The 18,948-nt window shown below is 35.1% G+C and overlaps 1 protein-coding gene across 1 annotated transcript; it reads right to left on the bottom strand.

Annotated features, from left to right (window-relative positions):
* Positions 1–1,038: 1,038 nt before the first annotated feature.
* clu (clusterin) lies at positions 1,039–9,999 on the bottom strand. The gene is made up of 9 exons (XM_059356708.1): positions 9,858–9,999; positions 8,915–9,063; positions 7,869–8,039; positions 6,849–7,019; positions 5,694–5,907; positions 5,176–5,316; positions 3,393–3,613; positions 2,412–2,602; positions 1,039–1,764 (listed from the first exon to the last, which is right to left on the bottom strand). Exons 1-9 carry the CDS (start codon positions 9,970–9,972, stop codon positions 1,752–1,754), a joined length of 1,386 nt encoding a protein of 461 aa, XP_059212691.1. The 5' UTR covers positions 9,973–9,999; the 3' UTR covers positions 1,039–1,751.
* Positions 10,000–18,948: the final 8,949 nt, after the last annotated feature.

Raw genomic sequence — 18,948 nt, 5'->3', positions numbered from 1 at the left:
GTCACACAAAGGTCTAATGGGTCAGTTACAGATTTCATGTTTTTGAAACTTTTTTTTCCGGCTTTGTCATTATGTTTTACTGTGTGTGTCCTAAAAAAGTAAATGAAATACATTTTATATTACATCTATAAAGCACAACGTGTAAAAAGAAAAAAGTTATCAGCTATTAGATTGAATCAAATATTGAAAATGGGTTGTTCAAAATAAAAAAAACAGCAAAAATAGGATTCTAAAATCCGACTTCAGGAACAAAATGCAATAAATTGGTCAAATACAAACTCATTTATTTGTATTTTCCACTTGATTTGTTTAATTGCAAAAGTACATGAGACTTTCTATTAAGCCTTACAGTACAGTAGGAAAAAATATTTTGTACCCATAAAAGAATCAACCCAAATAGCTGATAATATCAAACAAAAAAATGTTTAAATGTTTTAATTAATTCCCCAATTTATTTATCTAATTAATGTATATCTTTACTTTTTCACTTTTATTTCAGATTAAAAAGAGAAGATAAGAACATAAAGAAGACATTACAGAAATAAATATGATTGGGGAAATAAATAGGAAAAAATGACAGAAATAAAAAAACAAATACACAAAATTTAAACATATATGATTTAAAAAAAATCTAATGCAAAAATGAAATTAAAGGAATAGATAAAATAGGATGGTGAGTAAAAAGGGAATTAATAAAAAAGTAAATAAAGAAAAATAAATGTATTTTTCATATAGAATTAATGCCTTTATTCACTTTAAATGTAATTTTATTAGATTGAATAGCATATTAATGCATTTATCGAAAAAACACATTTTCACTCCACTTTTAATGATTCAAAATATTTAAATTTTCTTTAATTTATGATTTAAAAAACTTGAATTTATCACTTTATATGATTTACAATGACACGGGAAAAATGTTTCTAACCCCTATTGGTTTTTTTTTTCTGTCATGTCAAATAAAAACGCTTAAGTGACATATTTTAATTCAAAAGAATCCCAAATTCAGTCAATAAAAACAAACACACAGACAGTGAATGGGTTTGAGCAGGTTTTATTATCTCTATGTGTTATTTTCTTTCTAGGCTGTTGTACATGGGGACTCAAAGCAATCTTGAACATAATCAACTCCTTTTTTCCCCCAAATTTCATCTCTCCAATCAGCAAGTTTAACTCCAGCAAATAAACCCTTCAACCAACTCAGATATCAGAGATCTGTAGAAGGGCACAACAGGTCGTTAAAGTCACTGGAACAGCCTGAATCATCTCGCTCTGCACCTTAATTCTTACAAACCTTTGCAACAAATCAAATCTTTGTTTTATTGAACTGTGATAGAGGAAATATGAGTTTAATCTCCATGTAATAAAAAGGCTGAATGTAGAGCATAAACAGCTTCAAAGTCAATTTTAAGCTTTTAGCAGAAACTCAAACATAAATCATTTATTATGGCCCCTTTTTTGCAAAGCCTAGCTCACTTATGGTGTGTTATATGGCCTTAAATGTTGAAATAGACACGAGTACGCCTGTTATCTACATCTACTGAATATCTTCTCTTACAGCAGGACAAAGAGCTCTAATGTAACAATATAAATCTCTGAGGTTTAACTGAGTTGTTTGCAAAAGCAGGACTTAAAGAGGATTTACAACAGAACCAGTGTGTCGGCCTCAGGGTTGTTGTTTATCGACGGGTTTCAGGTGTTTTAATGGATCCAGAACATTCAGCTGTCAGCAGACAGAGCAGGTTGGGACTTTATTTGACCACACTGGAAAAAATCAGAGAGATAGAGATTAGAGTTGGTTCTTTTTCACATTGGCTCAGAGACATGATATCCTGCATGAATCTAGTAGAAGATTAGATACACTAGTCGGGGATCGGAGAACAAATTCTACAAAATATGTTTTATGAGAAACCCTCAACAATAATTTCTGAGTAGCTCTCCCCCTTATTTTAAATTTAATTAAATTCAATTTTTTATTTTATTTTATTTATTTTATTTTATTTTTTATTAGTATTATTATTTGCTATTATTTACTTATTTATTTTCTTCCATCTTTTTCTTTCTTCCATGTATTTCATCCTTTTAGTTGTTAATCCTTTTTTTTTTACATTTATAAATATTATATATTTATATATATTTATATATATAAATAAATGTGTATATATATATATATAAATAAATGTGTGCATATATATATATATATATATATATATATATATATGTATATGTATGTCTACGTTCGGATGTTTGGGCAGTTGCTTGTGTTGTATCATGGTTGGATGTTTTACAAAAAATCTAAAATTTTCTTCCTGTGCAGTGTCTTATACATGCTTTGTCTTCAATAAAAAGACCATTGAAAGAAAGAGATGGTTCTTTTATATCCCACAGTGCTTTTTTTGTTTGTTACTTACACGCTGCTTTCCCTGTAGCGCTCCAGAGCCTCCTTGGCCACCACCTCGGGGAACTTGGGGTCGGTCCAGGGGATTTCACCCGGCACGCTGATGTTCATCGTCGGGGAGTCGAAGAGCTGCACGGACACGTTGGTTTCTCCGGGCTGCTTCTTCTCCTCACCGGGCTTCTCCTCGGTGTCACTGCAGTTCACCTGCAGCACAGGGACGCTTTAGTTTATCTGTTTATCTGCACGACTTCACAGACTAAATATATCTGCTTTTTCAATACTGACCAAGTATTTTCTGTGCATGTGCAGATAAAGTGGTTTTTAATGATCCAATGTTCCTTTTCACTTTATTTTCATTATTGTTTTTAACACCTACAAGAAATAATTTTTTATTAATAGTATAAAATCTAACTTGCAAGGTGGTGGCAAAAGTTTGCTTTTATTGTCTCTAAAAGAGCAATTTATCAACCATTTAAATAATTGCTGCAAAGAAAACAGACATATCACAAGAAGTCACAAATGTTTGTCTTGCTTATTGTGAAAGTTCTTGGTTTTTTTTGCTGCCAAAGTAAAATGTATTTAAATAAATAACTCAACAAATAAATTAATATGCTATTAAAAGTACCAAAAATAATATCAAATATAAATGTAGGCATTTATTATTAATTCAATGTGACATAAATTTCTATTTTACTTTGTTTATTTATTTTAATTATATGATATTTATATATTTTCCTATTCAAAATGAACTTATGTATATTTACTTCTGTATTTTTTACATTTTTCTTCATGCATTTTTTTTTCACATTTTGCCATTTTTTAAAATTCACTTTACAGCCTCTCTAAAAATGTGGTATGTATTTCTTAATCCATTTTTTGTTGCAGCTTATTAGAAAATTCATATTTTGTTGTTTTGGGAAAACTCCATCACTTGCATGAAATAAAAAACAAACATATAACAGATGATGGTTTTGTTTCCAACAGGTCTACGCACCATCTGAACCTGGAAGACGTCGTCCTTGGTGTTGTTGGCCAGCGTGGACACCCAGCCGAACTGTCTGTTGAGCAGGTCCAGGATGGACGAGGTGTTGAACATCTTCTCCTCGAACGTCTTCAGGAGGTTGTTGTACTGCTGAGTGAAGCGCTCCGCCATGGCCAGCGCCTCCTCCAGCTCCTCCTTCAGCGGGCCCTCCAGGGGCTTCTTCCCAGAGCAGTCTGTGAAGGAAACAGCACCATCAGGTTAGAAAACTCACTTTACTGACTACAGGATTATATTTATGAGATGAGGAGGACGTTACTTTTTTTTCACTTAATGATTGTTAGGCTGCAGCTTTTATACCAAGTAGCTGACTCATCCCTCTGACTGGGAAATCAATTTTAATCTCTTTGTGTTTCCCAAATGTCTCTATCTATAATGTAGACATGTTTTTTTGCTGTTAGAGAAACAAAAGCATCCTCAGCACAAAGGAAAAGTTTACATATCGTAACTAAATCCCACTCATTTAAAGCCCTTCCTGTTCCCAACATTATCATAAGTCTTAATTGTGTTGCACTGATAAAAACTAGGGCTGGGACTATAACGTGTTAATTAAGATGAATTAATTACACAAAAATGAACCCGTTAAAAAATTGACGCATTTTAATCGCACTTATTTTTGCACCGCGGAACGTTTCTCACTGGATGAGTTTCAGGCGGACCGATTATACTGGAGCACCAACTAGCGTTGATGAGTTCAGACAACAACAAACCACAGTGAACATGAAGGAAGAAGCTGATGAGACGCTTTGGTTGGCCCCGTGGATGATGGGACATTTTGTTACAAAAAAACAACGTATGGAAGCGTCGATAATAGCAAGTATTATAGTTTACAGAAGGTCTACCTACCTATAGGCTACCTGAATTTATGAAATGTACTATATTTCTAAATATGCTATTGCTACACTTAATGGCAAAAATTGCTCTGGTCTGTTGGACTTGAACAAAAATAAACAATATTTTTGTTGCTTAAGCTTATGTATTCAGTCATTATTCAATGGTATACTAAAAATCCATGTGAAAAAATTACTTCTCACTGTTCTCAGGTCAAATATTTATATGCGATTAAAATGTGATTAATTTCGATAAATTAATTACAAAGCCTCTAATTAATTCGATTTTTTTTTTAATCGAGTCCCGGCCCTAATAAAAACATCATTATTCAGATTTCCACCTCCAGTTTCCTGCTGCAGGAAGACACAACCAGAGCTCTCTGCACCCACTTTACCTTTTAAACAATTATTGTCAGGTGTTTTATGACATTTTTCCCTCAGTATTTGTTTCTTTTTGCAGCTTCACACATCTTAAACCGTCTGTATCATCATCTCTGTTATCATACTTGTTCTATCCATGTTTACATTTTGGACCAAGACTACATTGAGTGAAGCATTGGCAATGGATCTCTAAGCTGTTTGGCCAAGAGACGGAGATTTAAAGGTTGGCTTACATCAGAAACGTCTTTAGTTCTCATCCTCAGCAGAGGCTTTGAATAAACAGACAGTATTTTGTCTGCACATTCAGACTTTTGTTTAAGCCTCTGTGTTTTCACTGGGAACTGAGAGTAGAAGGTTAAATTCCACAACTGTTTTAAATAATCGTCTTACTCTTCTATACAGACACAGAGGCATGCAGCTCCATTGGCTGCCTGAGTTGGTAAAAACCAAAAGGTTAAGACCGGCCAATACAAATACTGTCGGTCACAAAATAAAAAAAACCCCATTTAATCAGAGAGTAATCTCACCAATATGTTGGATGTCTCTGCATTTCTGACACTCATCCCGGAACTTGAAGCAGCCGGCTGAGTTGCGACGAATCTCTCTGCAGGTCATCCTGCCGTTGCCGAAAGGTTTGGTGATGACCACGTCCTCGTTCATGCTGCCCTCTGCGACCAGGAAGAAAAACACAGTTTGGAAAAAAAAAACGTTTTTCTTCCATCGACAACTTAGTATTCATTCGAAGTTTAAATGTATGGCCTGAAACGTATTAAAAAAACATGACAAATTTTCACATCTTGATCTTAAATTAGTAATGATAATAATAATAATAATGTAAAAAAGAGTGTTTTTCCCAATTTTTTGTCATTTTTTCTGCTTCCTGTATAAGAAAATGTAACTGTTTTAAACTAAATTTTGCAGTTTTATCACAATAAACAGTGGAAAGATAAAACTACCTGCAAATCCTACAAATACTGAATACTAGAATAAAAATAAACAGTGCGTCTACAGTCGTGATTTAAGTGAAATATGTGTGAAAACGTACCCTCGTTAGGAGCTCCGTCTGAGTCCATGTCCATCATGGAGCCCATGGAGCTGAAGAAGTTGCGGCCCATGCCCATCATGGGGGAGAACAAACCCTGGAAGCCGTGGAAAGGATCGCGGAAGAGAGAGCGGATGCTTCTGCTGCGGCGGGAGTACGGTTGGAGGAAATTGGGGAAAAAGAGCACTGGAGGGCTGTAGTGTACGTGATCTGCCACCTGAGAGACACACAGACACACAGACAGTCTTTTAACTTCTTAGTTCTGCAGTTTTTCTTTATCCACATCACTTTTGTTGAAGCATACAAACACTTTTTGTGATCAAAGTGCAGCCTTGGAGCCTGAAAAGTGCCTTAAACCTGCATTCTTTCTATTGGCCAGCAGGGGGCGACTCCACCAGTTGCATAAAGAAGTCAGAGTGCGTAAGTCTAATAGAAAATTACTTCTCACTTGATTTATTATTTCAGAAACATTTCACAAATGTGTTTATGGTCTAAATATCTACTTTCAAGTCTTCTTCCACACAGCACAATGTTTATTTTGTTAATTATGGTGCCATATAGAGTAAAATAAGTGATAAAACAGGGTTTATGCTTTAGGGCGTGGCTACCTTATGACTGACAAGTCGCTACTCTGACCGTATTTTCGTCTTTTACAACGTGTTTTCAGTTCATGTAAGTTAATTGTAATGTTCTTGTTCAGGACTTTATTTCTACACTTTGGTATTACTACTTAAGTAAAACATCTGAGTACTTCTTCCACCACTACTTGTAAAAGCCTGCAAGCTGAATTTAATTGTTTTATTGGTTAATCTTGTCCTGCTTGAATGATGGTTTGTCTGAATTTCTTAAACTTTTGTCAACGTTAATTATGTGCCAGTGGTCTTTTTTCTCTAACGGTATAGTTCCTCAGTGAGATAGCGGTGACTTCAGTGTTTTAAAGCGTTAATTTGGTCACACAATAACACAAACAAAGTAACAACTGAGACAGCAGTTGACCAGAGATCATCTGTGTTCTCTGATGTAAAATTATTGTTTTCGTCAATCGAGTCTGGTAGCTTTGAAGACTTTCTTTAGGTGGCTTAAAAAACAATACAATGAAATAACTAAGTATCTCTGTTTCTTGGTGTTTCTATGAATATTGTAGCAGGTAAACTGTACCCTCATGCTGTCTGTAAATATGCTGTCCACCCCGTCGGCCATCTCTGAGTATTTGTCTTCCAGGTTCCTGAACTCTTTGTTCTGCCGCTGCCCCTCCTGCTGCAGGGTGTCGATCTTCTCCCCGTTGATCCAGATGGAGAACGGAGACGTTCTGTTCAGCACCTCCTCCAGCTGCAGGTAACAGAAGAACCTTAAATAACCACATTTTCTTAGCTTATCAAGAGGGTGAAGAGACAGGATTTTTTTTTGTGATTTGGTTACATATTATGTGTTTCTGATACTGATCTTTTCTGTAGTATTTGTGCCGTGTAGTAGCAATATATGTGAATATTTGCATTTCACAAAAACATGCATTTAAATCCCAAAAATACCACCTAAAATCAATATGTTTGTGCACACTTTAGTTTAACCCTTAATAGGGCACTCATTGAAATACTTGCAAATTCCAAATTTCAACCCTAGAGAATATTAGAGGATATTACATACTGCCAGAATGTGTAAAAAAACCCAAACATACGGACCCGGGGGAGAGGCGTAATATTTTGAGAAAAAAAGTTTTTTGAGATCAAGGTGTCAAATCTACGAAAAAAATGTGCAGATTTATGAGATTTAGAGTGGTGAATCTGGGAGAAAAAAGTTGCTTTTTCCCCACTTTTGTCTCGTAACTCTGCGACTTTTTTTGAGCAGATTTGCCACTTTAAATCTCTCAAATCTGCACATTTTTTTCTTGTAGATTTGGCACTTTAATCTAGTAAATTTGCAACTCCCCCCCCCCCCCGGTTTGTATTATGTATTATATTCACTGAAGTTACCAAATATAGTTCTTCGCCCGATAAAGGGTTAAGGTATTCCTATAAAGAGCCAGCAGAACTGATTGATTTTCAAAGCATTACTTAATTAATTAAAATGCATTATTTTCTTTGTAAAATATGGCATTAACCAGCTAATATCTAGATTATAACCACAGCTCTGTCCATATAATCTTGTGTGAGTATGTGTGTGTACATGTGATGGTCTGACCTGGCGTCCCACCAGTCCAGATCCACTGCTGCATGTTCGGGAGTAGTATTTAACGCAGGTGCTCTTCAGACACGGCTTACACTCCTCCCACAGAGCCTTCATGGTCTCGTTACAGACCTCCTCCTCCTGCTCCAGCTTCGTCTCCATCTCCTGAGCCACACGGATCGCTTCCTGTCGTGAAACAGAAACAAGGATTGTTTGTTTTTCTTGTCATGGAGAAAGTTTGTCAGAGCTGGTCAGTCTTTTTTGACAAGAAATTTGACTATTTTGATACTATGTTCTGTAAGGGTACTTGTCAAGCTTTTACTCACATCCAGATCATTTTAAATGCAATTTTTACTTGATAAAAAACATTTGGGTCCTTCCAGTTGCTTAAAAGAAGTAGACACCACTGGTTGTGCTCTGCTTTGCCAAAAAAAAAGCCAAAACTTTTTCATTCACAAAATACAACCATACTGTACTTTTTTCCCCAGTGGATCATACAGCGCTTAAAAGTTTGGGGTCAGCCAGAAAATGTCTGTGTTGTTTTCCATGAAAACAAACTGTTTCATTCATAAAACGAGTTACAAAATGAATCGAAAATATAGTAAAGACATTGACAAGGGTAGAAATAATAATTTTAACGTGTACAAATCTCCAACTCTACCTCTAGATACTCAGCTTTTCAGCTGTGCTAACATAATGCTCAGGTGTTTTAATGATCAATGAGCCTTTCAACACTATAAACATGGATTAACACAATGTGCCACTGGAACACAGGAGTGATGGTTGCTGACAATATATAATAGATATTCCATAAGAAAATCAGCCGTTTCCAGCTTTAATAGTCATTTACCACATTAACAATGTCTACACTGTATGCTTGATCAATTAGGTGTTATTTTTTTTTTTAAATGTGCTTTTCTTTCAAAAATAAGGACATTTCTAAGTGAGCCCAAACTTTTGAGCGGTAGTGTATATTCACGTGCACTGAAAAAGAAACACTCATTCTGGTGTCAGTGCTGGTATCTGACATAAAAGGTATCATGACATCAGCATGTTTCTACCTCTTTCCTCTCCTTGGTTTTCTCCAGGGCGTCTAGAAACTTCTGGTGCTCCTCTGAAGATTTCTGCATCACGCCCTTCATCTCCTTCACTCCGTTAACAGCATTTTCAATCTCTCCATTTAGATACTTTTCTCCTTCCAGTGAGATCTCTGCAAAAAACAAATGTATCACATATTTACTGCAGATCCCAATACTCCTAATAGTCCTGCATTTTCAAAAACAAACATATTAAAGCACTTAAGATTAATTTCCAAAAGGTTGAGTTGTAAATGACAAATGTTTTCCCTTCTTTTAGCCACGGATATTTGTTTTTAGGATTTCTGCTGCCACCAAAATATTCTAATATAATTTAAAAAATTAGAAAATGACATGACAAAAATAGACATGCAATGGACATAAAAACCTACATAAAATGTTATAATATATGGAAAATAAAATTCACTCAATAATTATAGTAAAAATAAAAAAATAAAATATACTGAAAGCTGGAAAATAAACCTGCTAAATCATGTTCATAAAAAAATAAAGTAAAAAATAACATGTTAAAATATATTTTCTCCAATGCGCAATATCTGTAAAAATGAAAAGTACTTTCAGGAAAACAAACAAGCACAGAAAATATAAATTATTAATAATAAATGCCAAATAGCAAAAATGTATGTATATAATGTATGTATATGTCTTATTTTTATATATTCTTTATTCTGTCTCCTATATGTGTCTGAATCTTGAGCTGCTGTGATGAGTAAATTTTCCCACTGCAGGATAAATAAAGTTATGTCTTATCTGAAATATAAAAATCAGTGACCATTTATGCAGGTAATCCAGACTTCAATTTGTACACTTTTCACTAAGACATAAAATAACCAAAATACGTTGGGTTTTTTGGCATTGGGTGAACCGACTCTTTACGTTTTTCTGTTGCTGGTGCAGAGAAACTTACGGTTCAGATCTTCTTTGGATGGAGGAAGGACGCAGTTGGCCGAGGCCAGAAAAAGAGCGACCACAGCCAGAGTCTTGGACCCCTTCTTCTTCATCATCATCATCATCATTAACATCCTCTCTGACTCTCAGGGGGCCAGCAGGCAATGATGAAAAAAATCCTGGAAAAATAACACATCAAACCTCTGAAGTCCAGGAGATTTTGGTTCAAATTTCCTATGCATTAATTTCTGTCTCTGTTTCTTTCAGTCTGTCCTTACATCACATGCATGGCTCCTTTTTCTCCACACAAACTTGGCTATCAGTCAGATTTTTCATTTTATTTTAATTAAAGTACAAAGCTGACACAGGTGTCTATGGAAAAGTACCTTCTTTTTTAAATTTTTTTAACCATTTATACACACAAAAACAGCCGAAAAAATAATAATTAATAAAACTACAAAACAGTCTATTACCATGTAAATTAAAAATAGTAATAATTTTCATTGTAGAAAGTAGGGTTGTCACGATACTAGGATTTTCAACTCGATACCGATACTCAGGAAAATATTTGATACTTGACACCGTTTTCGATACCACCAGGATAAAAACAAAGACCCCAAAATTTTACTGAAATATTATTAACAAGAACAATGCAACATGAAAAAATTAACAGAACCACAGGTTAAATACTTATAATAAAAAACAGATGTGCAAAAAGAAACTGCAAATATGATAACAAGCTTCAGGTCTGAGGTAGTGCAAAAAATAAATGAATACAATAAACAATCACAATTAGAACAATATTTTGTATGTTGTGCACAATATTAGGCAAGCTTGATAAGTCGACTTTTCTCTGCTTCATTCTGGGACTTCAAGAGAGAAAATAACACTTTTCATCGATACTTTTGACAACCCTAGTAGAAAGAAAATTCACATTTTAAAAATGGTCTAGAAACATAAATGGCACACTGTGAAAGCTCCTATGTGGTACTTTCAACTGGCTTTCTCAGCTTGTCTACATGTGATATATAAATAAAGTTATTACTGTAAATAAAACATGTATTTTCAATAAAGAAATGGACTCCAGAGGTCTAAACATGAACATGATCAGTTTAAACTCCTGACTGTTGTGATGTTGTTGTAATGTCTCTCCATCTCCACTAGAGGGCGACATGAGCCGTGAAGCCGCAGCACAGAGACCTACGCAGTAGAAAATCACTGCCGTTGCTCAGCAGTTTTCCTCCCTTACACAGCAAAACATAAAAATAACAGCACTGATCAACACTAATTAATAATTCAATGTGGTGCCTCCTGAACGGATCAATTCCCTCGTCTCCGGTTGCATCCACTTAAACCATTACAAGCAAGGACATCATCACCACACTGACCTCAGATCAGTGTTTGCTGTGACTTTGACTTTGCATTATATAAAGAGAACAGCAGGACCTTCTTTTTTTTCTGTTTACCCAGTTTTTGTCTCTGACGTGTGCTTGGTCAGCTGCTGCTATATTCAACAATGACAGCTTCTACACAGACTGTTGCTCCTGACTGTGTCTCTCTTTATCACACACACAAGATAAAGATAGAGAAAGAAAGTCATCAGACAGATGGAACGGCCTTCTCTGTGCAGCTTTTCCCAGCCAGTAAAAATCTCTCTGTCTCTGCTCTTTGTTGTTTATTCCTTCAGCTAGACATAATCCTTCATTTTCCTCTAAACACACAGCAGTGGGATCTAAATGCACCAATCTATCCGCCATTGTCAAAGTAATGACATTAGTTAGGTCCTCGGAGCAAACGCACCGAGCACTGGTCCCTACAGCAATAGCTGTAGGGACCAGTGCTTAATCTTTATGTTATCTCCTGAGTACCCAAGGCATCAAACTAAGGTCATAACACCTTAAGCACACACACACACGCACGCACGCACACATACACACACATTGCCAATGCTTTTATACTTATAATCGGTCTACAAAGCTGAAGGGAAACTACAGTCAGGTCATAATTATCTTTGGGTTCATTACTATAAGCACCTTTGTATTGATTATATCAGCTTCTGGACACATGTCCACATACTGTATGTCTGACCATAGACATATGACATATTATCAAAGGTCAGATGGATGTTGACCCACAAACAGGAGACAGTCCTGTGTATATTATGTGATTTGTAAAAAGTTAAATGTAAAACATAAAATGTCACTACAACAAACTATATCTTATGTAACTTTGTTTTTCAGATTCATCCCCCGCTCAGTGACGTTAGTGCTGCTCGCCCTCGCCCACCACCTCCCTGTTCCTATGGAAACAAGCAAAGTACAGCATGCACAGAAGATTTTTTTTGTGCATCATATTTGGTATAAAGCTATTAGTTGTGAGTCTTGACATACAATTTCCCCACTTTTTCCCATCTTATTCCACTCTGTTTGACACGATCACAAATACTGTGTGTTCTCTAAACTTTTCATCGAAGCTCACATAAATACATGTTTGTATGGCTGCACAATCAGATCTAATTGAAATATTTTTAAATGTTCTTTGCATCATTTAAAAACATTTCAGCCTGACATATTTCAAAACTTTTGGATCCCTTGATATCCCTTCGAAATGTGGGTTTGAACGATGGATTTTCTCACCTTTCAGATAAATGTAGGAGCAACTATTTTAAGTATTATAATGAAGATAAATTCAGTCTACTGATGGTTTCACCTCTCTGGATCTCTGTGCTTCTAATCTGCAGTGAAAAGCAGAAAAAAAGGACTGTACGCCCCCCTGGGGCTAAAAAAATGTCCCACTTTCTCCTCTCTGTATGAGCTCATGTGTTCACGAGTTTAACACGTACAGTGCAGCAAAAACTGCAGCCGCTCACACAATGAGGTCATTATTCATGTGACAATAAGTCTGTCGCTTTAATTACAGTACGCCAGTTACTGGGAGGTTTGTAAACAGGGGCTGACTCTGACCGCTGAGACCTTTCTTTTTTTTAATGAGAAAAAAAACAGAATGAGTAAGAGTTGAGGTGCGGGGAGAGGAGAGGAAAGAATGAGCAATGCATTGAAAAAACAGACAGAGGAAGGTTGACGTAGAGAAAGTTAAACAAATAAAAGAGGAGAAGACGGAGAGAAAGGAGGAATAATTTACAATGCAGATGCGAGTTTCATTATTTGCTGAGCAGCAGCTGCAGGGATCCTCATGGTTACACAACTGAAAGAATGCAAACCGACCATCAGTCCAGATGTTCGCTGAGAGGCCTTCCAGAAAGTTCAGTCTCAGCTTCATGAAGTGAAATACAGTTTTAGTACATCTGAAACGGTTATCTTCCACAGACATTATGCTACATTTATCATTATATAGTCATACTATAGTACTGTAAGACTATTTATATTATATTTCTTATATATATATGTTTAATCATGGTATTCTCTTTCATATCTACACAACATACATTTTATAGCATTTAAATATTACTATAAAGTATATTTACATTACACATACTGCACATTTATGAAATATAATATTACTTTTATATGAAGATTGGCATGGATTTTTATAATCGATAATTTATCATTTCTGAGCAAAAATGTCAAAACTTTAATGGCTCCAGATTTTGTTCTGCATGCAGACCTGAGTATGTGCCTGTTTTCTTGACTGTTATATGATAATAAATGTAATGGGTTTGGTATTTGGGTTTGGGAAAGTGTTCAAACAAAACAGGCTATTTAAGGATGTTTCTTTGGCCTCAGGGAAACTGTGGTGGTAATTTTACTCCAATATCTGACATATTATAGAACATAGAATATATATGTATGTATGTATGTATGTATGTATGTATGTATGTATGTATATATATATACATATATATATATGTTTGTATATATATATATATATATATATATATATATATATATTAGGGCTGTCAATCAATTAAAATATTTAATCTTGATTAATCGCATGATTGTCCTATGATGCTGTATTAGCACCATTGTAGATTAAATAAAATAATTACTTAGCCGGGGGAGAGGGACAAGAAAAAAAACAGAAAAACTTTGTTTCCAAGATTGAAGTCGTAAATTTATGTGAAAAAAACTCTGAGATTAAAGTGCCAAATTTACACAAAACACACACACACAAACACACACACACACACACACACACACACACACACACATTTGTACGAAAAAAGGTCTTTGTAGCTGCACTTGACATTTAAAGTAAGTTTTTCTTTATCTATTGCCTGCAAGTTGCCATTGACTTTGGGCAAAGAATCATCATAACGCAACCTGTGTTAGTGCTGTTATTATCGTGTAGACTTTGACAACTCTAATTATAATGTATGGTATAATTGCCTATATTTGGCCGTTTTTTCTTATCTTCACAGGTCTTTAGTCCACTAGGGAAACATACACAAAATAAGATGTAGGAACCTTATTGGCCAGGAAGTTCTTGGTGTAAATGCAGCTTTTGATACTTATACCTATATATTTATGTCATATCTAGCTCATGCACCATAGTGTTGCACTTCAGGATTTCTTTGAGCAAATATTTGCTGATGTAATCTGGTCCGATGCCATAAATATAGCTTTTAAATGTTATTTATACATTTAATTCTAATCATCAATCAATCATAAACATGTATTTAATTTAAATAGATCTTCATTTAAATAGATCTTCCCTTTTATTGTGCTGCAATACATATAAACTTGAACTTTTAGGATTTTTTTGGTCGGACATAGCCCAAATATTTGGTGCATTAACATTTAAACACTTGCTGACGCAGCTGATTCACTATTGATTGATTCTCCTTCTGTTTCTGACTCATCCTTTCTTTTAGAAGACTGTAATCCTAGAATAATAATAAGGAACAATTAATCTTATCTGGATCATCTGGGCTCCATTTCAGCATATGGGACACTCAGGAGACACGTGTGGCCTCATTTCAAGTGTTTGAGGATTTCTGCTCCCAAAGGATTTACTGGTCATGTGGTTGTAGAAACATTAAGGTCAGTTATAAAAAAAGAAGTACAATATTTAAAATTGTATAGAGCTGTTGATATTGTGCACTATCCATTCTACAGTTTAGGTAAATTTGGAGGACTATTGGAATATTATAAATACCAGCATTTTCTTTTTAAAATATTTTTTCCTGTACTTAACACTGTCAACAGTTACTTATAAAATGGCATGCTAATATTCATATTTTACAGTTAGTATTGCTGCTGGGTGTGTCCAGCCTAAAGTGCATTAAAGTGAAGAAACCACAATATGATGTCATCTGCCCTAATCCTGTTGTTTTGGTCCAAAGATGGAGGTCACACCCATGAGTAAGCAATGCAAAACAACAGCCACCTTGTCAGCCATGAAGTCAGCATAGAGACAAACATCTGAAAATTTAAACAGTTAAATCAAGACTCATTGAAGAGCCAAATTAAAGTTACAAATGTTGACATTTCATAAGCAGGACCTGGAAAATGCAGCTCATGTGTTGCACTCTTATTTATCATAATAACACTCTCATATACAGCACATAGAGATACATTTTCCTCTGAGCATCACCAAGCTGCAGACTCTCAAAAAATAAAAGCCCCTCTGACTCACCTCTGTTTGTTTCCTGAGACTCCAGACCGTCTGAAGCTGCTCCAGCCTCTCTGCTGCTCCTCTTTATACCAGCGGATAACGGGGACGGTGCAGACATGTGATTCATGCTACCCGCCGCCGCCACCGACAAGCTGCAGCAAATTAAAAGACAACTTCCTGTAAATCCCTTCAAAATAAAACACCATCGTGAACGTTTAATCGAAGTGAGGTAGTCAGCTCATGTATTGAAGTAGTAGACCTCAAAATGTTACAAAAAATTAGTAATAAAAAGAGTAATTGTAAAAAAATGTTTAAGGTAATAGTTTAAAAAAGTGTTTTAAATGAGCTCACAATGTCAAGTAGTGGGCAAACAACAATGCAGTTGATTGGCTGGTTTGCCAATTACTGTTATCTCATTGGCTCTCTCATTGGTATTTAAATCGACAGTAACCGTTACCGTCCTAAGTGAAGACGTCACCATGGATGATGTGGAATAACGGGATTACCTTCTTTTGCACGCATTTTAAATATGGCGTTCTGGGAGAAAAAAAACGTGAAACTTAACTCCTCAGTAGCGATATCAGCGGGATATTGTTATAAACAAAACCTCTGGGGAAAACTAATCAAACTGACCGTTTCTCTCGGACAAATGTTACTGCTAGCGCTGGCGTTAGCGTTAGCTTGTCAGAGCAGTAATTTTATTTGGCTTCCCCTCTGTTTTTCTCTCCGGAGCGGAGAAGAATAGGCTTTTGAGGTTCTCAAACAACAAGATAAAGTTGGGAAGACATAGCTAACAGCAAACTGAGGAGAACAGGTATGTGCCCAGTTGGATTATCACCTCATCACCCTGTTAAAATAATCGCTCAAACTCATTTTTTCAAGTTAGACAGGAAACACAAAAAACTTCACCAAAAGTGTAACATTTATTGATCATTTCACTCAAAAAGGATGTAACAAAGGATGACTATTGACATAGTAATAACACTGTGTGTAAATTATGTAACTTAAGAGAAATAAATGACTTAGGCAATTTTTTTAACATGCCTTTGTGACTTAAACAAGATATGGTAACACTTTATTTTGAAGGTGTCTACATAAGAGTCACACAAGCCTGTCATAAACATGACATGACAAGTATCATGAGCATTAATGTTACTTCAAAGTGTCATTAATGTTCATGACACAAACCATGTCATGTTTATGACACGCCCATGTCACTCTTATGTAGACACCTTCAAAATAAAGTGTTACCATATCTTGTTTAAGTCACAAAGGCATGTTCAAAAAAGTCACATTTTATTTTTACTTAGGCATAATAAATCCGCTTAAGTCAGACACTTGACATAGGCCATTATCTTAAAGGGGTAAAATCACATGATCTGATTAACTGAGGATGTAGGCAATTTTACCATAGGTGGCATGAGGAGATGATTTAGGCAAAAAAAAAACCAATTTTGACATAAAATGACTTAGATGATTATTTAAACAGTGTGACAACCTGTGTTAATGTGTGTAAATCAGTTTTCTGTCTTGAGGAAACATTTTGTTTTGCCGAGGCTATATATCTTTTACATATAATATATAATTTTATTTCCTCCACATAATATTACACAAGTTGTTTCACTATGATTAATTGATTTTATGTGTATAACCCTTTCAAGTGTAGGTAAAAAAACGTTGAGCTTTTATTTTGTAGTTTTCCTGTCGTTACGGTGTTTAACTCAGCTTGACTTGACCCCCGTGAGGCTGAGGACTTTTCCAGAAGTTTTGTAATGTTTTGGCAGCAGCGCTCAGAGCTGCAGAGCAGAGAGACAAACATTTGATTCATCCTCACGGTGACTCAACATTTAATAACTTCGCTTTCAAGGGTCATTAGCTGCTGCATGTTACCGAACCAAATGATCAGTTTCACAAAAAAAGATGTTACCTGGTCTTTAAAACAAACGCTATTACAGATAATAACACAATTCAGACACTGACAGCATGTAATAAGTAAAATACACAATAACATAATAAACACTTTGGTTTACTCTTTAGCCAGGGTGTAGGGAACAAAATGGAAACATAAGTTATGACCTAATATTTAGGCATTATATGCCTATGAAAAAACATCCCAAAAATAATGAAATATAAAACTTAGAAAAACAATGTTTTTTTCTTTCAATCTAATAATTGAATTGTTATTAATTAACTAATTGATCTAATTAGTATTTCAGTAATTCCTCTTTCTTTTACTATAAATATTATTAGGAACATTTTTTTTTTTCAGCAGTCATTTCATACCAGTAAACGCACAGTAAATAATATCAGTAATGAAGGCTCTACTAAGTGTGCCAGTAAGCAATGTCAACAGGCCATGTGTAACACCAGGAACCTGGAACTGGTACACATAAAATGTAGTGCAGCCATCGTTAAATGTTATTTATTACATCTGTGCTTTTCCTGTTTTTGCAAGTAATGTATTTCTTTAATAAAACTACAGAACAGTGTAAACAGAGGTGTGTGGGAGGTTCATTACTGAAAAGTCACAACCTGTTTTTATTACCCTTCTTTATAAAAACAATAAACTTTAACCAAAAGCAGCAAAAAATACACACTAAAGCTAGAGTCAGTGTCTTGTAAAAGAGGCCTCACATTCAGACTGTTTTGATTAAAAAACAGGCATGCACTGCAACTTTCCGTAAGTGTGAGGAGGCTTTTGGGAATTCAAAACAGCTAAAAAGGGTGTGTGATTAAAACATGAAAACATGGACATGCCCACACTTAACACACACAAACACACGACAGGGTTAAGTAACTGAGGAAAACTGAATCAGCTTCCTTTCAAACCCAGTATTATTAATCCTGAACTACCTTCAAACTAAATCATAATCCCATAATCCTTAAAAACAACCAGTGAGGTCTGTGTCATCTCAGGGGAGGGACGTTCCAGTAAATCACACATGCACACACGTTATTCACTCATACAGATTCTTTAGTTCTGTGTCAGCACAAATCATATCTGTGCATAGTTGTGCAGATGTTACTTGTGATATTTGTTATGTTTGAACATGACACTGACAAAGGCTTTTGGAATCTGAAAAATTAGCTGGTATTTTAATGAAAAAAACTCTGCTTTTGAAGCTGTCTTTCTCTTGCAACACAAAAAATTCAATAATACAACAATAACAACAATTTTGTTGAATATAGTGGCCCTTGTGGCCTGATGGGTGGATAAAACATTAAAATAAATAATCAAATACATATGGAGAATGGCAATAGGTAGATTTTTTGATTGATGGTTAAATAATCAATAATTCAATCATTTCAATCACTGTAGTGATTTCGTTTAATGATCACATAGTAAAGTTTAGGAAAAAAATGTTCACTGAAAGACAATAATATACACCACACTTATAATTAATATACATGCAGCATCCTTCATTTGCTGAATTTTGGAGAAGAACAGAATAGGAAGATAAAAGTGAAACTGGTCATTAATATTATTCTTTGCTAAGTAATGTTACTAATGATCTCTTCTGGAATCTGGTCTCTGT

This window comes from Centropristis striata, chromosome 18 (assembly GCF_030273125.1).
Source record: "Centropristis striata isolate RG_2023a ecotype Rhode Island chromosome 18, C.striata_1.0, whole genome shotgun sequence".
Taxonomy (NCBI): domain Eukaryota; kingdom Metazoa; phylum Chordata; class Actinopteri; order Perciformes; family Serranidae; genus Centropristis; species Centropristis striata.
This window is presented reverse-complemented; position numbering and strand designations above follow the sequence as displayed.

Coding starts and splice junctions, on each gene's coding strand:
- clu (XM_059356708.1), bottom strand. CDS start 9,972: ATGTTAATGATGATGATGATGATGAAGAAGAAGGGGTCCAAGACTCTG. Junction 7,020..7,868: donor CTGGACTGGTGGGACGCCAG/GTCAGACCATCA, acceptor TGTTACCTGCAG/CTGGAGGAGGTGCTGAACAG. Junction 5,317..5,693: donor AGACGGAGCTCCTAACGAGG/GTACGTTTTCAC, acceptor TCCTGGTCGCAG/AGGGCAGCATGAACGAGGAC.